General features: G+C 42.0%; 1 protein-coding gene across 8 annotated transcripts in view; it reads left to right on the top strand.

Annotated features, from left to right (window-relative positions):
• The window catches only part of pcnt (pericentrin), a 53,908-nt gene that overhangs the window by 8,747 nt on the left and 28,918 nt on the right, over positions 1 to 16,243 (top strand). For 5 of the 8 annotated variants that reach the window (XM_050061134.1, XM_050061131.1, XM_050061130.1 and 2 more), the window contains 25 exons: positions 1,347 to 1,496; positions 1,618 to 2,528; positions 2,619 to 2,978; positions 4,005 to 4,407; positions 4,601 to 5,017; positions 5,102 to 5,320; positions 6,929 to 7,024; positions 7,130 to 7,273; positions 7,608 to 7,860; positions 8,072 to 8,151; positions 8,289 to 8,577; positions 8,801 to 8,889; positions 9,306 to 9,417; positions 9,633 to 9,759; positions 9,974 to 10,093; positions 10,186 to 10,279; positions 11,059 to 11,163; positions 11,882 to 11,993; positions 12,077 to 12,117; positions 12,207 to 12,341; positions 12,470 to 12,716; positions 12,846 to 12,996; positions 15,255 to 15,708; positions 15,823 to 16,020; positions 16,128 to 16,199. In XM_050061134.1, the coding sequence (XP_049917091.1) occupies positions 1,347 to 1,496; positions 1,618 to 2,528; positions 2,619 to 2,978; positions 4,005 to 4,407; positions 4,601 to 5,017; positions 5,102 to 5,320; positions 6,929 to 7,024; positions 7,130 to 7,273; positions 7,608 to 7,860; positions 8,072 to 8,151; positions 8,289 to 8,577; positions 8,801 to 8,889; positions 9,306 to 9,417; positions 9,633 to 9,759; positions 9,974 to 10,093; positions 10,186 to 10,279; positions 11,059 to 11,163; positions 11,882 to 11,993; positions 12,077 to 12,117; positions 12,207 to 12,341; positions 12,470 to 12,716; positions 12,846 to 12,996; positions 15,255 to 15,708; positions 15,823 to 16,020; positions 16,128 to 16,199 (5,379 nt within the window). The remainder of the gene's footprint in view (positions 1 to 1,346; positions 1,497 to 1,617; positions 2,529 to 2,618; positions 2,979 to 4,004; positions 4,408 to 4,600; positions 5,018 to 5,101; positions 5,321 to 6,928; positions 7,025 to 7,129; positions 7,274 to 7,607; positions 7,861 to 8,071; positions 8,152 to 8,288; positions 8,578 to 8,800; positions 8,890 to 9,305; positions 9,418 to 9,632; positions 9,760 to 9,973; positions 10,094 to 10,185; positions 10,280 to 11,058; positions 11,164 to 11,881; positions 11,994 to 12,076; positions 12,118 to 12,206; positions 12,342 to 12,469; positions 12,717 to 12,845; positions 12,997 to 15,254; positions 15,709 to 15,822; positions 16,021 to 16,127; positions 16,200 to 16,243) is intronic. The other 3 variants (XM_050061132.1, XM_050061128.1, XM_050061127.1) reach the window with 2 other exon arrangements.

The raw sequence follows: 16,243 nt of genomic DNA, 5'->3' as shown, positions 1-16,243 counted from the left end.
CACCAAACACAAAACAAAACTCCAGCATAATTAATCAGGCCACAAAATAATTGGCTCACCCCAAACTCCGCTCTCTGAACTGTACAACCGCTCAGTGATCAGGAAAGCCACCCACATAGGACCCTTCTCACCCCTTCCACCACTCCCTCCAGTTACCGCCATCAGGCAGACAAAGTCCCACTGGCCTGGAAAAACATCTACAAGAAGTCCTTCATTCCCTCTGCAATAACCACCCTAAACAATCTAAAATAGACACTGCACTTTAACCTGCTTTTATCAGCTCCCATCCATCCCTCCCTTTTGTGTGGTTACTCCTTGCTCACTGCCATGTCTTCCTGCAGCAAAGGATAATGCTTCTGGCCAGTAACGCTTTCACATGTCAATGTTTGTGCCTTGTAACGATTCCCAGTCTGTTTCCTGCTGCCTTGCCTGCCTTAAACGTATCAGTGTGGATGTGGCCTTAAAGTAGGGCTGGGCAATATAAAGATAATATATCATCATTGATATATAAAACTACATATCGTCTTAGATTTTGTGATATGGCATAAATGTTTTTTCCCACATTTTAAAGGCAGCATTACAGTAAAGTGATGTAAATGTATCAACTTGCCAGACTTTTCTATTTGTTTTATTGCTTGCCTCAACCCACTCAGTTGTTAATTATTGGTGATTATTGATTAAAAAAAAAATGCAATTGTATTAATATTTTCTGGGGAAAAAACAACAATAGTAATCCCTACAACTTTGTTGCATCAGAGAGGGTATTTGGTCAAAAATATTATTCACGATTTTGTCTCCCAGTCCTAGCATTTATGAAATGCTTTTGAGGAGATCGTGTATTGAGATATTGCCGTAAAATATATTGATATAATTTTCAGGACATATCGCCCAGCCCTACCTTAAAGTGTTTGATTCAGTGTCTTTTGATGCTGTAGGCAAACAGTACTGTCTTTGAGTCTTATTTTCTGCTGGGCGATATGTAGAAAATAAAATATCACAATATTTTTGACCAGATACCTCGATATCGATATTGTAGGATTGACGGGTGCTTTCACAGAATATTTACATAATGAGATTTTTGATCAATAATCAAAGTAAGTAATGTGGTATAAAAGACTCAGTGGATGAAGACAAATGGTAGAAAATTACATCACTTTACTGTAATGCAGTCTTTAAAATTAGTAGACTACACATAAGATATTCAGATAACCAAAAATCTAAGACGATACTTAGTCTCATATTGCAGTATTGACATCATATCGATATATAGCTCAGCCCTATAAGTGTGTATATAGAGAGTATGTTCTAATAAAAAAACTCTACCCATACATTTATCCCACTTGCAGCAGTTACAGCAGGCTGTGGAGAAGCGTAATGAGATAATTGCCAGGCTCAGCTCCAACCTGCAGGAGGCCCTGGCCAGCAGAGACCAGGTCCAACTGGAGGCACAGTCACTCGCTGGACAGATCCAGGCGCTACAGAGACAGCTCCAGCAGGTAAGTGCCACTCAAAGCTAATCTGCAGCAGCACTTCAGGATTATTGTTGCCAACAAATATGCACATCACTATTAATATGCACAGCAGCTGAACTTGTTCTCTGAATTATCTTCCATACAGACGAGTGTAGAGTTCCTGCGCATCAAAAGTAAGTCAGGGGCCGATGTCTTCAGCTTTCAACAGCAGCATCAGCTTGGCCATTGCTCCCAAGATGCAGACATCAATCATAAGGAGGCACCATCAGGGGAATCTGGGAATGCAAGTCCTGGCTCCCAGTCAAGTGTTGAAGGCTCCAGCGCTGGCATCGACAGCGAGACAGACACTCTTCTGCACAATCTGAGGGCCGAGCTTGAAGAAGAGAGGGAGAACAGCCAGCGCATATGTGCTGAACTAGCAGAGGAGATGGAGAAACACCAATATGTGCTTTCCCTGCTAGAGGAGGAGAAGAAAGGCAGGGAGGAGGAGCGAAAAGAAAGGGAGGCACAGCTGCAAGACCTCCAGACCCAGTTAAGCGTAGTCCAAACTCAGTGCCTTGAGATGCAGCAGTACAAAGAGGAGAAGGAGAAGCTGAACAGAGAGGTGCTGGAGCTGAGGAAAAGACTTCAGGAGGAGGGCGATGCAGAGAGGAGGTTAAGTGAGGAGGTGGCCAGCTCTGCTCTTCGTCTCCAGAGACAGGAGGAGGAGATGCAGAGGCTCAAAGAGTCGCACAGAGAGGAGGTGGAGAGAGTCAGGCAGCTTTTGGAGGAGAGGGAGAAAGAGCTGAGGTTCAGAGAGGAGGAGGTCATAGGACTCAAAGCTTCTAAGAATCGGCAGAACCAAGCAAAAGCTGGTTTTAGTTATGATGAGAAGATCAGTGTAGGTGAGGCCAATATGGAAAGTGGACCTGATGACGACAGCATGAATGTATCAATACCTGGGGATATTCTGATGGAGCGCTACCTGTCTTCAGCTCCTCTTGCACACTCACAATCCTCAGTGGTCAATGAAAGCTTTGAGCACTGCAGTCAGCTGGACATCTCTGCAGATTACAGGTTAGAGGAATGCTAATTGTTATCGGTTTGTGTTTCTGTTTTATAGGCTTATTTAATCCCCTAATTTCTCCCCCTGCCTCTCCTTCACAGTTTTGAGCTCAACAGTGAAGTGCTGGGAGACGAGCCTCTCTTGTCAATCTCAAACCGGATCCCCGAAGAAAGCGACAACCGCCACAACACCTCTACCCCACAGTGTTCCCCTGGCATCCCCGTGGCTGATGATTCCCACCCTCAGTCTCCATCTCAGTGGTTCCACAGCTCCACTGCCGGCGAGCTGGAGATGAGCAAGCTGTCCGAGCAGCAGTTTGAGGAGACTGACCTGGAAAAGGAACTGCTGAATCAGCAGTGTGAGGAGCTCCGCGAGGAGCTGGCTCTCAAGGACAGGGACTTGAATGTGTTAAGGGAGGAAGTCATCCAGAGTGCTGAAGAGCTGGAGGAGGCCAGGAGCAGGTAATGGAGTTAATTGTCTCTGCCACGGGTAAGCCTGGAGGGGATCATGAGTTTGGATGTGAGTGTGCATGTGTGTATCTGTCGGTCTGCAGCTCATCTCATGTGCTACTGAACCAGCCAGCCCTAATATTTTGTATACACACTTATGTATGCTCAAAGACCTCGTGGTTGCGATAATTCACAATCTCTCTCTTTTTTTTTTTTTTGGATTTTAATTTTTCAGTTTATTATATTATAAATGTATCATTTCTTGGTACTCACTAGGGCTGTCCCCTACCAAGAATTTTCCTAGTTGACCAAAAGTCGTCATTTAGGGCCATTAGTCGACTAGTCGCCCACATGTTTACGATATTAGTTTGATTATTAGATGATATATTCTGGGTGGGGCAACACAGTGGTTTGAGTTGAAGGTGTGAGAAAGAATAGTATCAGTAACATTGTTAACACTGTGCTACATTACAGAGAAATACAAAACCGTACTAATGAACCTTCATTAATATAGGCCTATATTTTATCTACAAGTGCACGTCACACACTGAGCGAGCCGCCTGTTAATGACGTAAGTGGCTAATGGGCATGTAGCTACTTCCATGTTTCAGATGATACATTATGTTTGTAGTCGACCAATGACGATGAGTTTACATATCACCTTGGGTTCGTCCTTCACCTTCTCAAAATGATCCCACACTTTGGATTTCCTGCCCGACATGTTATTAACTAGCCTGTGGAATAACCGCAGTACCAGCCCTGGAAATTAGGGGCCATGCAGGGGGCGGCTAGCCCTGAACTAAAATGATCAACTATACTGTATTTATCAGACTGAATTTTATCCTGAAAGTATCTTAAAATCTATGTTAAAGCTTTTGGATAACAGTGAATTTACCTGAACTCATTTACTAGTGCTGAAAAATATAAATAGGTGTATTATCTCATGCAAAGTGGCTCTATGTTTTCATTGGTTGCTCACAGCTACTTTACAGTTTGAAACAACTCAATAACTTTAATGAACTATGTTTGTATGTTTAGGTGGGCCCAGGTAACAGAAGAGCTCAGACAGGCTCTCTGGGAACTTGACGAGGAGAAGGAGAAGCGGAGACACGTTGAGGAGGAGATGAACTTGAATGCCCACGAACAAGACAACCTGAAGAACAAACTCAGTGCCTTAATGAACACAAGAGAAAATGCAGTAATGCTGACAGGAGAGGAAGCTGCTGAATCCTCCCCACCGGCCCCTGCTACCTCTCCATCAGAGGAGGAAGATAAACTGGTGGGGGAGCTAAAAAATGAGCAGGAGAAGGAGGCTGGTTTCCCGTCTCATCAAAAACAGCAGGAGCTGCTGCTGTTGTCGCCGCAGGAGATAAAGCAGCCTGCAATCTCTGCCAAACAGAGCCCGGAGCTTAGAGATGACAACCAGCTGCAAACACTACAGGTACACCAGTATGATAAGTGGGTCTGTGTGAACAGCTTAATAGGACTGTAAACATGCCAGTCTCTGGGCGCAGTTGCTTTTTAATTTACCCAACTCAATTTAGGATGAATGGAGTAACAATAGACAGCAGAGATGTGTTGTGCTTAAAGGCTTAAAAAAGCTAAAAGAATTTCCTTCTCTTCCTTTTCTCAAGGCTCAATGTGAACTTCTCATGTCGGAGCTAGAGGAGATAAAAACAACGCACAAAACCACAGCAGCCCTACTAGGCCAAAGGACTATAGAGCTGGACAACACATTAAAGGAGCTCAAAACTACACGTGCGCAGGTTCTGAATGTTCAAACAGAGGTGGAAAGATTGCAGGAGGAGCTGGAGAGGAGCCAGGGCAGGTTGGACACTGCTGAAACGGAGAAAAATGAACTGGAGTCTCAGATCTTGTGTTTGAGACAAAACCTGGCCAACCTGGAGGAGGCTCAGGTTCAGGCAGCGCAGGAGAGAGATGAGCACAGGAGGAAAGAGGAGGAGATGGACGACCGGATTAAGAAAATGGAACAAGTCTTAGAGGAGGAGCTGGAACAGTTTGAGAACCTGCTAAAAGCCAAGGATGTTGAGGTGAGATATATGAAGTATTAAGAGTTGGTTTATTTTTGCTCTGTGAGAATGAGATTAACATGATGTACGAAATATTTTTTACAGCTGACTGAAGAGAAGGAGAAATGGGAGGAGGAGAGACAGGAGAAGGAGAAAGAGCTCCTGGATGTGAGGGAACACCTGGAGGAGCAGAGGAGGGAGAAGGAGGAGGAGGTGAAGGCTCTCCTGGAGAAGCAGCTCATGGCTGTTGAGGAGGCCACAGAGAGGCTCAAGACATCTCATCAACAGGAGATGAAAGACCTGATGGAGAAACATCAACAGGAGGTGGGATTACAAACTAAAGAAATGTCATTGCTTTTACAGATATATCATGGTGTTCATTTTTGAAATATTTATTTTTACTCCCAGGAACCATATTTCCTTTTCATGTCACTCCATGGTTACTTCTCTGTAGTTAGTTACTTGTGCATTTTTGTATTCATACACACATTACATGCCGTCTAACAATATTTTTATATTTGGGGGTGCTGAAACCCACATTGACCGTATATGTTTGTTGGTTAGTTATCAGGATATATAAATATTTTTAGCATTGTAAGAGGGAATTTTCGACCATTTTTATGTTGTGTCTCACTGAGTAATTTAATATGGATTCAGAGTATATATTTGTCCAGAGTTCCTGCAGATTCTTAAATGTCTTGAAAGCATTTAAAATATTAATTTAAAAAAATAATTTGAATTTCAATTGATATGAAAATGTCTTGATCTTTTCAAAAGCCCTAAAAATGCTAAGACATGCAAAGTAGGATTTTATGAACCTTTTTTCCCTCTCTGACGTTGCGTTTTAAAATCTCAAAATAATTAACATCTATTTTTTAAAATAATTTACTTGAGTCTTACTTGAGTCAGAAAATCCCACACACTACTGGGACCTTTGTCAAGAGTTTTCAACACCCTAAGGGCAGCCTCTCGCTCAGTGAGTAGAGTGTTTGCCCCATATAGGCTGAGCCCTTTGCACTCACCCAGGTTCAATTCCATCCTGTGGCCCTTTACTGGGTGTCCTCTCCATTCTCTCTCCCCCTTTCCCATCACTGTCTAGCTATACTGTGATAAAGGCCCAAAAATAATCTTTAAAAAACATAAAGAGTGTTCAACACTCTTGACGAAGGTTCAGTAGGACCAAAACATTAGTGTTACTAATAAATTGTCAAGCTGAATGAGAGCAGTGTGTGGGCTTTTCGGTTCAAAGACTCAAGTGATAGTTTCCAACACACTTATATCTGAGACAGTTGGATGTGCAGATATCTCTCTTCAGACACATTAAAATAATTGACCAAATGCTCCTCACATTAATGTCACACAAATAAGGATAGTAGAACCCTCAAAACGCCTGTTTTGTTTTTGGCTGCGATGCTGAGAGCAGATGATCCACTGTCTGCTACCAAGCTGTCACTCTGCCCTGGGCAAAGTGCAAATTCAACCAAAATTTGCTTTTCAACAAAGATTTCGCAGCATGGCTGAAACTGATACAAGGCTCATTTTATTTTATACAAAATCACGATAGGAATCAAGGCAATGGAATCCCACATGCAGAATGAGAAACACAAAATCGCCAACAAACAGCAGGTGTTTCACAGTTTTCTCTATCGTTGTCTCCGTCATGAGACAAAAAAGTCATATTTTATATTACAATAACATTGGGGCAAAATTGTTACTAACCCTGAGTACTTGATGTCGGTTCATGTTTTTTTGTTTTTCTTTAGGTTTTGGTTAATAGTTTGGTTGGCCTTAATCTGTAGGAACCCAGTTGTTGTAAAAATGGACCATTAAAGTAAAAAAAGAGGACTGTGTGGCATTAGTGCTGCTAAAATATGTGTTGGCACCTTCCTGTCTTGTAATTTTCTGGATATGTTTGACTCCATTAATTCCTAGATTACTGAGTTGAACACTCACCTGGAGTCAGAACTGCTGAAGCAGCGTGTCGCTATGGAGGAGGAACAGAAGAGACAGATCAGCTTAATCAAACAGGTATCAAATTAATAAGTCCCTAAGTTATTAAACTTTTTGCTTTCTGTAGCGATTCCGTGTGTTATTTTTCAGCTTCTCATGTCTCCCATTATCTGTCTCGTCCAGGTGACTGAACGTGAGCACGAGAGGATGATTTCCGAGCTGACTGCCAAACACATTGAGGAGCTCAGTCAACTGAGGACAGAGGTGTCGTTAGAGCTGAGGGAGAGCATGGAGGCTGCCCACCAGGCTGAACTGCAGCAGGTGCAGGTACAGTATATATATATGCGCACAAAGGCGCAGTGTAACATCGTCAGACACAACATGCTGCATGATAAATCTTCTGTCTCTCTGTCTTAGCTTCTTTCCTCCCTTATATAACCATTTCATAGTGAAAGGGATTTTGTCACACACAATGACTTACTTTGGAGTTTAGACATTGAATCCTACTTTTTATAGATTGCTATGGAGGATAACAGTGTCAGCTTAATGCCTAAAATGTAAATATAACACTTAATCCTCCTTTTCCCTCCAACATGCAGTCACTTCTCGGCTCAGGAAAAGCTCTCACACAAATCGTACCTTATGCTTCCATTTCCTTCAGGTCCAAAAAACCAGCGAGCTTGAAACCTTGCGTCTGAGCCTGACCGGCGTCCACATGTCCCAGCTGGAACACTCCCAGACGAATTTGCAGCATGAGCAGGAGGCTCTCACCAAGGTCCAGGCCTCCTTGAGGGAGACATTTGCCAAGGAAAGTGCACTCCTGCAGGCCCGGCATCAGTCAGAGCTGGACCAGATCAGACGGCAGAACCAGGAGCAGCAGGAGAGACTGCGTGAGCTGCATCAACGAGACATGGGTGAGTGCAGACTGGAGTGCTGTTCAGCTCTTCAGTCAGCGTTCTTTTTCATGTTCGCCCGTAGGTGCACTCAACATGTGAGCCATTATGCATGTGGGCGAGTCACTTTTATTCTTTAGAAGTAGACAAAGTAGAGCACAGTGACAGATGTAGCCTTCACGTTCTTTGATGTGGGGGAATCTTATCATTTGTTTTGTGTACATATGTGCAGATGAGTTGAAGCAGCAGTGGGAGACTCGTGTTGCTCAGGAGAGAGCCGCCATGGAGGAAATGCAGACCGAAGAGATACAGGTCAAGCCTCATAGAAATTGTTATACAGATGTTGCATCTGATAGGGCATTTTTAATTTAAACATCTGCCATTTCATTATTATATCATATTTGATTCTTTTTGATCATTTATTTCAATCCGTCTTCTCTTTCTCTCAGACTCTTAAGTCACAGTGGGATAAGGACGTTGAGAGCAACCTCCGAACATCTCTCTCAGAGACCCAGAACAGCCTCAGTGCCACCCAGACAGAACTCGCCAGCACCCAGGCCTCCCTCAACCAGACCATTAAATCTCTAGCTGAAGCCCAGGCAGCTCTGTTGCAGACCCAGTCAGACCTGCGGGAGTCATGTGCCAAGCTGGAGGAACTCCAGACCACCAGTAAGGAGCAGCACCAGAAACTGGAGGAGGAGCTGACACAAGCCCGGGTTGACCAAGACACTGCTGCTCGTGAGTTGCCTCCCCTCCAAACTCAATGTGCATTCATCCAGTAAGGCTGCACAATCCTCTGACTTAACTATTTTATTATAATTTTAATCTGCATTCGAATACACATGGTGATAGACAGTCATGCTGACTGCCATGTCTGCCGATATTAGAACTTTGTACAATCATTGTTCGTGTTCTAGTTTATATAAATTGCTTTGCTCACTCCTTTGTGAATATTGCTTAGGTGCTCTGGAGGAGACTAAGGCAGTGCTGAAGGAGAAAGAGCAGCTAGCACTCCACCTAGAGGAGAAGGAGCAGCAACTGCAGCAGGAGGTGAGTTCACTGAGACACATTAACATGTATTTAAGTTGCCATTTATTTTTTATTTAAGTCCATGGAGCTTATTTAGAATTTTTTCTCATATTGCAGACATTTTACCCATTTATCTTGCATCAATCTATAAAACAATAGGAATCTCGACCTGCTATTAAGTGGACAGTAGAGACACCTCTCTGCCAGGCTGACAATGTGAATAAGAATTTGTTCTTAATTGTTTGCCTGGTTAAATAAAGGTTAAACAACAATAAGATAAAGTTCTCTGCTAAAGATGCCATCACTCAGCTGTATCTTTACAATGCAAATAGTTGTTCTAAGGTCATATACAGCTCCTTGAAATTGAAATCCACAGAACAGTAAGTTTTATTTAAAAACTAAAACAATGATTTCTCTCTGTGACCTCTGTGAACCAGGTTTTGCGCCTTCAGGAGGAGAAGACCTCGCTAAAACAGAGCTCAGAACAAGAAGTAGGTCAACTGTGGACCCAGCTGGAGAGCATGAGAGCCAGTCGCCAAGAGTTGGGAGGTGAGGTTGATGCACCAGTCTGACATTTGCTTGACACAAGGCTGTATTTATATTCATTCCATTTATTTAACTACTCACAGTTAAGATATTCAAAAGTTCCCGACAACGACGGCTCTTGTCTGTGATGTGACATGATGCACAGAGGAAAAAAGAACTTGACTGCATGCGTGCTCTTACCTTTTTCTTTCCTTGCCGTCGACCTTATTTTCTCACAGAGCTGAAGGAGCAGCTGCTTGCTCGCTCATCTCGTGTTGATGACATTGAGCGCCTGAAGACAGAGTTTAATGAACAAAAACGGGAAATCAAACAGCAGAATGAGGCTGAGCTGGAAAGCCTGAGGAGGTACGAGAGCACAGTCTTGATGCATTTACTCTCATAAATGTCTTTACCTCCATTGTTTTTCAAGGTTTGAAATGTTAAGAATAAAAACCGTGGTTGTTTATCACATCCTGCATTATTTAAGCCACAGACAAGATTGTCAGTTAATCTGTGAATTGTCCTCTTCCTGCCCTTTCACTGACCAGTTTATACATGTTTTACCTTCATCCTCCTGTAGGTACTTTGAGCAGCGATTGCGTGCAACAGAGGAAAGCTACAGAGAGGAGATTGCTCTGCTCCAGCTGAGGCTGGTGGAAAGTGCCTTGGAGGAATCTGTGCTTAAAACTGCAGATGACAGGTAGGTCACTATGTAATATCTGTGACCAGATACATGTACTGCAAAGTTGGATAAAATTATTTTAATATCACTGCCTCTGCTCTCTGTTTCAGTTTCATATTTCAGAGCCAAGCTGAGGAGGAAAAAGATCGTGAGCTTTCTGACACTGGCCTCAAACTGGAAACACACCAGGCGCGTACATTTTATGTGAGGAAATAAAATGTCTAAGGCATTTTGAAGACCTTCTGTTGATGTGTGATATTCAGCACTTTGAAATGTTTTAATAGAATTTCAGGTTTAATACATACAGTTTATTGTTGTCACTGCTCATTTCCTTTTATATGAAACAATTCTAAGATTATATTCATGTACATTCACTGATAATATTAAAGAAGATAGTATTTTGAAATTGGAACAGTGTAAAATGGCCAATGGATTAGAAATTATGTGTCGCATCCACCAAGAAGAAATTAGATGTACCACTAGGGAGTCCACCAGAAAATTTTATATCACATGGCAGCCATTTATTTCCTTTCTAGAAGGTACAGCAGCTACCAGCATATCTATGTAACCCAAGTTTTTATATACTTGTCATATTATCATTATTGATTTTATTTTATTTTATTTATTTATTTAATTACAGAGATTTGATGTAATTGTTCTGTGTTCAAGCTGTCCACTTTTTTATATTTAAAGATACAATAGACCTTGATTTAAAAAAAAAAAAAGGAAAAAAAAAGAAAGAAAAAAGAACAAGTTAAAAAGAGAGAATATTTTTCAAAATAAATAATACAAAATGAATTCATTAAATAAATGTGTATATACTGAGTAAAATACACAAATCTAAGTCTAAGAATAGGAACGTAACTCAGATAAGGCAGTGTAGGTAAATTGATTTCTTGTATCTTCCCCTTTAGTTTTCCTTATCTTCCACAACCTCTCCTCTTTATCACAATTATCTTAACATCATGTTATTTCTCATCCAGGAAGCTCATGACAGTTTGCACCTTCAGCTAGAGGAGAAACACGCCATGGAGCTTGCCAGTCTACGATCTTCGTTGACTCTTTCCTTTAAGGAGGAGCTGCGACAGGTCAGACACAAACTACTAACTTTGATCTTTAATGCCTCTGTAAATACAAAACAGAAGAAGGTGATATGAGAGAAGCTCTGGGTAGAGTCGCACAGTATTGTCTCATTCATAACATGAGAGAGACATCTCACTCATGCTAATCTGAGAACTAGGGTTACGCAAGTAACCTAAAGTTTTTTTTTAATCATCCTTGCAGTGTCAATTTGCTTTTTTTTGAGCTGGATAAAAGGGACTATCAGTAGGTAACTGCTCTTTGAAATGTAATTATCATTCCTTTTTTTAATTTATGTCTTTTGTGTTAAGTTCAGTGTTCAATTTGTAAATAATTTCCTGTATTTTTCCTGGCATCATAAAGAATGTGGTGACAGAGACATGAGCTTGTTTTTCTTGAGAGGCCACTATATTTGAATGGTTGTTGTTTTATTGTGGATTTTTGTTTTATATGTTGTATTCGTTGCATTTTAATGTGTTTTGATTGGCTGCTACCTCGGCCAGGTCTCTCTTACAGCTGAGTAATCATGCTGTGATGTGAGTGTGAATGTCGGATTGTCAGTTTCAGAGTGTTACATAGACACAGCATGCCCTAATCCAGCGCTGGAAAGATGTTGGCAGAGTGGATTTCTGACGCTATTTGATTGTTCAACAAGCAGTTCTCTTGGAGTATACTGCCCCATTTACTCTTTCATTTACTTGTTTTGTATTGTTACGCATGCATTAGGTTCGCTCAGACCTCACTGACCACTACTATGAGGAGCTGCAGGAGAAGAAGACTCGCCATGCCCTGGAGCTGGAGCAACTCAGAGCCAAACTTTCTGACCGTCACTTACAAGGTACTTCACACACACACATGAAAAGCACAGACATGGTATTAAGAAGTTACTAAAGTTAAATAACTCAAATATCTTTGTCGCAGAGCTCACCAGAGTTCGCTCGGAGGCAGCACAGCAGGTTGAGGTGAGAAAAGATAATCAGATCATCTATGAAACAAATTGCACACTGAGTTTATGTGTTGTATAATGTGAGTTTTTGGTGATTTTAATTAGGTGGAGGTTGAGCAGAGGATGTGGTGTCACACTGAGGAGCTGCAGACAAAGATGACCACCATCCACACCCTGGAGAATAGACTGGCTGCCATGAGTAAACGACATGATGAAGGGCTGCAAAGGAATACACAAAAGGTACATATCAAGGTCTGCATACGATTAAGCTACAAATATACTGATAGCTGTACAGAAACACAGATTTATGATACAAGATGGGAATTTCAAATTGTGACACTTATATATATTCCTGCCTCCTCCTACAGCTGAAACAGGAGTTTGCTGTGGAGCTTGTCCATGTGGAGGAGGCTCTGAAACAGGAGAGAGAAGATGTGCAGGAGGAGATGAAGAGGCTGAGGGAAGAGCTCCAAGACAAGCATGAAGCTGAGCTCTCTGCCCTGAGGTCAGACCTGCATGGAGAGATGAAGGAGGAGAGGACACGCCTTGAGAAAGCACTTCACGAGGAGACAGAGAAGTTAAAGTCTCTACAGGTGGCACTGGACAACGATGAGAGTAAGATCATTTGTAAAGGCTCATGTCAGATCATTACAGCTTCCAGTCAGATCAGATATCTTTGGAAATGGAGTATACTTAAGAGGTGGTTTCCCATCAGCTTGTAACATTGTTTTTCCTGTCTTTCAGGCCCACAGGTTCTGATAGTGCGGCAGCGACTGAAGGCCCAGTATGATGGTGAGCTGCAAAGGGCAAAGAGCACCATGGCAACAGAAATCAAGGAGCTCACTAAGCTCCTCCAAGAGCAGGCTGAGGAGCAGCTACGCCAAGCACAAGAGAGGTGAACTGTACTCAAAATCCTGAAGTCCTGATTGTAGCTGGAGGTCAATGATTTGTCAGTAGCCCCTTTTACACTGCCAGATTTTCCAAGCATGTTGGGCCGTTTTGCCGGCAAGCTGCGAGTGTTTAGACACACAGAGCCAGATTGGCGAGTTGATCCGAGGTGCCCAGTTTTCCGCCTCGTAGGGTAGTCATATTGGCAGAACCCTTTTAGTTTAAAAAGGCCGAGGCCACCTTCCGCCACAGGAGGGGCTGTTGATGACTTGTGGGAGGAGCTGTTGATGACGCCGCACGTGCGACCCACTGGCGGTGGATAAACAGGAAACGGCTGATAGCAGGAATTAGCGAACAGCTAGTAGCAAGAGGGAAACACAAACCTGATAGACACTGTAAAGATGAGCAACTGAGGAGACAAAGAATTGCACGCCCTCCTTGTCCTTGCAAACAAAGAGGCCATTAACCGTCAGATGACGGGGACGGTGAAGGACGGGCTGACTTACGAGAGAATCGCATAAGGACTGACCAGCCGCGGCTTCCCTCCCACGTCACTGTTTACGTCACACGCTGAGCTACATGTTTTGTTACTTGCTCACATCCCCCATTGCCCCGAAAAAAGGCGCATTCTGTATAAACAAAAGTAGGCAGGCGGCATTTTGCTGCACTCCCCGATTTTGCTTTTATACTGCCAATGCTGAAAAAAAGACTGATTGGGCTTTCCTGCAAATTTGCACAATTCCTATCTAAAAGGGGCTGGTGGTTAGACCCTGACACACAAGTCATGTTTGTATTACTGCTACAGTCCCTCTCCTTCCAGTGAACCACCAAAAATTAGCATCCCACATACATTTTACACTGGGGATGGCTCCTATACCATGAATTACACATGTGATGTTTGTCAATTTAAATGAGAATTTTGCAGCGCAACAAGGTCACAGTTTGTCATAGCGTCATCTAGTGTGAAACCACTTCATGAGCTACATCTCTTGTCTCACACAATATATGTCACAAACACCAACATGGCCGTTACCTTGGCACATTTTATTTTTTCTTATCTGATGTGTTTTATCCAGTGATTCCTTGTCTTATTTATCAGCTGGGTAGTAAAAAAAAAAAGACCTGTTGCTCATATGAGTAACGTTACATCCTGGCATGAAACACACGAACACTGTAGCTTCAGTGAGAGGGTTAAAATGTCACTTAGGCAACTGTTAAATCTTTCTAATGATGTAATTTCACAGCCAACAAAGTTTGACTTTCTTGACCTGAAAAATTATTTTTTTGATTTGAAAAACATCAAGTGTAATTTATGGCACAATTCAGGTGGGATCAGAATATTATTTGTCTCTTGCCATTGACTATGGTACATTTGTTATTGTTATTTATAATTTTTTTTTACAGAAATTAATAAATAAAATAATAAAAATATATATCTTTATTTATTTATTTATTTATTATTTTTATTTTATTATTATTATTTTTTAAATAAAGTCTAATTTTTTTTATACTTTTTCTTTTCTTAAAAAAACAACAAAAAAAAACCATTAGAGATGCAGATAGGTACGGACATTAAATTCAAAAGTCAATATCTTTTTTTTTTTTAGTTAATTGCTTATTATATAAAATGTAAAAATAATTAGAAAAATAATTTCCAGAATGGCGTTGTCAAAGTGGGAATTTTGTGACGTACAATCCAAAACCCAAATTTATTCAGTTTACATTAAAACACAGAATATTAGCAAATATAATGTTTGAGAAATGTTTAACTGATCAAATATAGTGTAATTTTCTGTCAATCAGCACTTCAGCAGTGTAGGTAATGAGAGGCGTTACTTTTTTCCCTAAGAGTCTTCTGCCTTGTCTCGCCCTGCTGTGCTGTGATCGGCTAGTGCTAACCCTAACCATGAGCTCCCTGCCTTAGCGCTAACTGTGTCCGACTTCAATGTGTCGACGTGACGAGTACCAGACAGTAACGGCGCAGTAGGGCGGGACCAGTCAAATAACTCTTGGGGGAAAAAATGTGCTGATGGAAGGCTAAAAAAAAAAGGACAGTCCCCTTTAACATCTGTTTTATGTGACAGAATTTCAGCTAGTGTTGCTGTATGATTTAAAAAAGTAAATGCTGTACACCAAGTCATTTGGTGCATAGCATTCTGGGACTGGTCTTTTTTTCTTAAATCCTAACAAAATCACATCAGTTTCATCTCAATGATCCTTGAAAACGCTTTGTTTTGAGCAATCGGTGATATTTTATGTCTTTAGGTTCCAAGAGGAAAAAGCAGCGTTGGAGGAGAGTTTGGCCCAAAAATCAGAAATCTCTCTGGCAGAGCTGAAGAACAAACATCAGACTGAGCTGGAACACGAGCGAGCGACACTACTAAACAAACACTCTGAAGAGAAGGACGCACTCAATGCCAAACACAAAGCACAACAAGATTCACTCAGTGCCAGTCACAGGGATCAGCTTGCAGCTACGGCCGCTGAGCTTGAGTCCAAACACAACGCAGAGCTCGTTGCCTTGGAAGCAGCCCTCCATTCCAAACGAAAGGCAGACCTTGAGAGTCTGGAGGCCGTTTTTCAGGAGACCAATCAGGCTCAGCTGGAGGCTTTAGAAGCGGAGTTGACTCGCAGACACCAGGAGGAGAGGGATGAACTGGAGAAGAGGATGCTGGGTAATATGGACACTTTGGAGGCCACATACCTGAAGGAAGTGCAGGTAGGGACACAGAATTTGTAATGTCACACTGAGTACACAACACTGCTGTCACTTAGGATTTCTCAGTTTGTCAGTACTTTGAAAGCCAACATCTTTTCTTTTTTTTAATCTCAGACTCTGCGTGATGAAATTGTGCAACTTGAAGAGAAATATAGTCAAAACTTGAATCGCCACAAGTCAGAACATAAGCAGATAATGGAGCGCCACGCCGCAGAGCTGCTCTCAATCAGAGAGGACCTGAGGAAAGAGCTGGCTCAGGTGCACATAGAGAAGTTTAGTGCCATGGCAGCAGAGCTCAGCCACGTTCACAAGGTGAGACATACAGTCATCAATCAAATTTAAAATTTCAATCAACAAGCAAAGTTACACATAATCAACAACTTCCTCATTTGACTTTTATCAAAATGTTTTTTTTACAGACGGAGCTGGCTGCTCAGAAAGAGGCCTTAGATACTGAACACTGCAAAGCCCTGGAGACCCTTAAGAAGCAGGTACTTACCAGTACTTTTGTTTCCTAATCCCATAAAAGGCCAAA

The sequence above is a fragment of the Epinephelus moara genome, chromosome 14, assembly GCF_006386435.1.
Source record: "Epinephelus moara isolate mb chromosome 14, YSFRI_EMoa_1.0, whole genome shotgun sequence".
Classification (NCBI taxonomy): domain Eukaryota; kingdom Metazoa; phylum Chordata; class Actinopteri; order Perciformes; family Serranidae; genus Epinephelus; species Epinephelus moara.
This window is presented reverse-complemented; position numbering and strand designations above follow the sequence as displayed.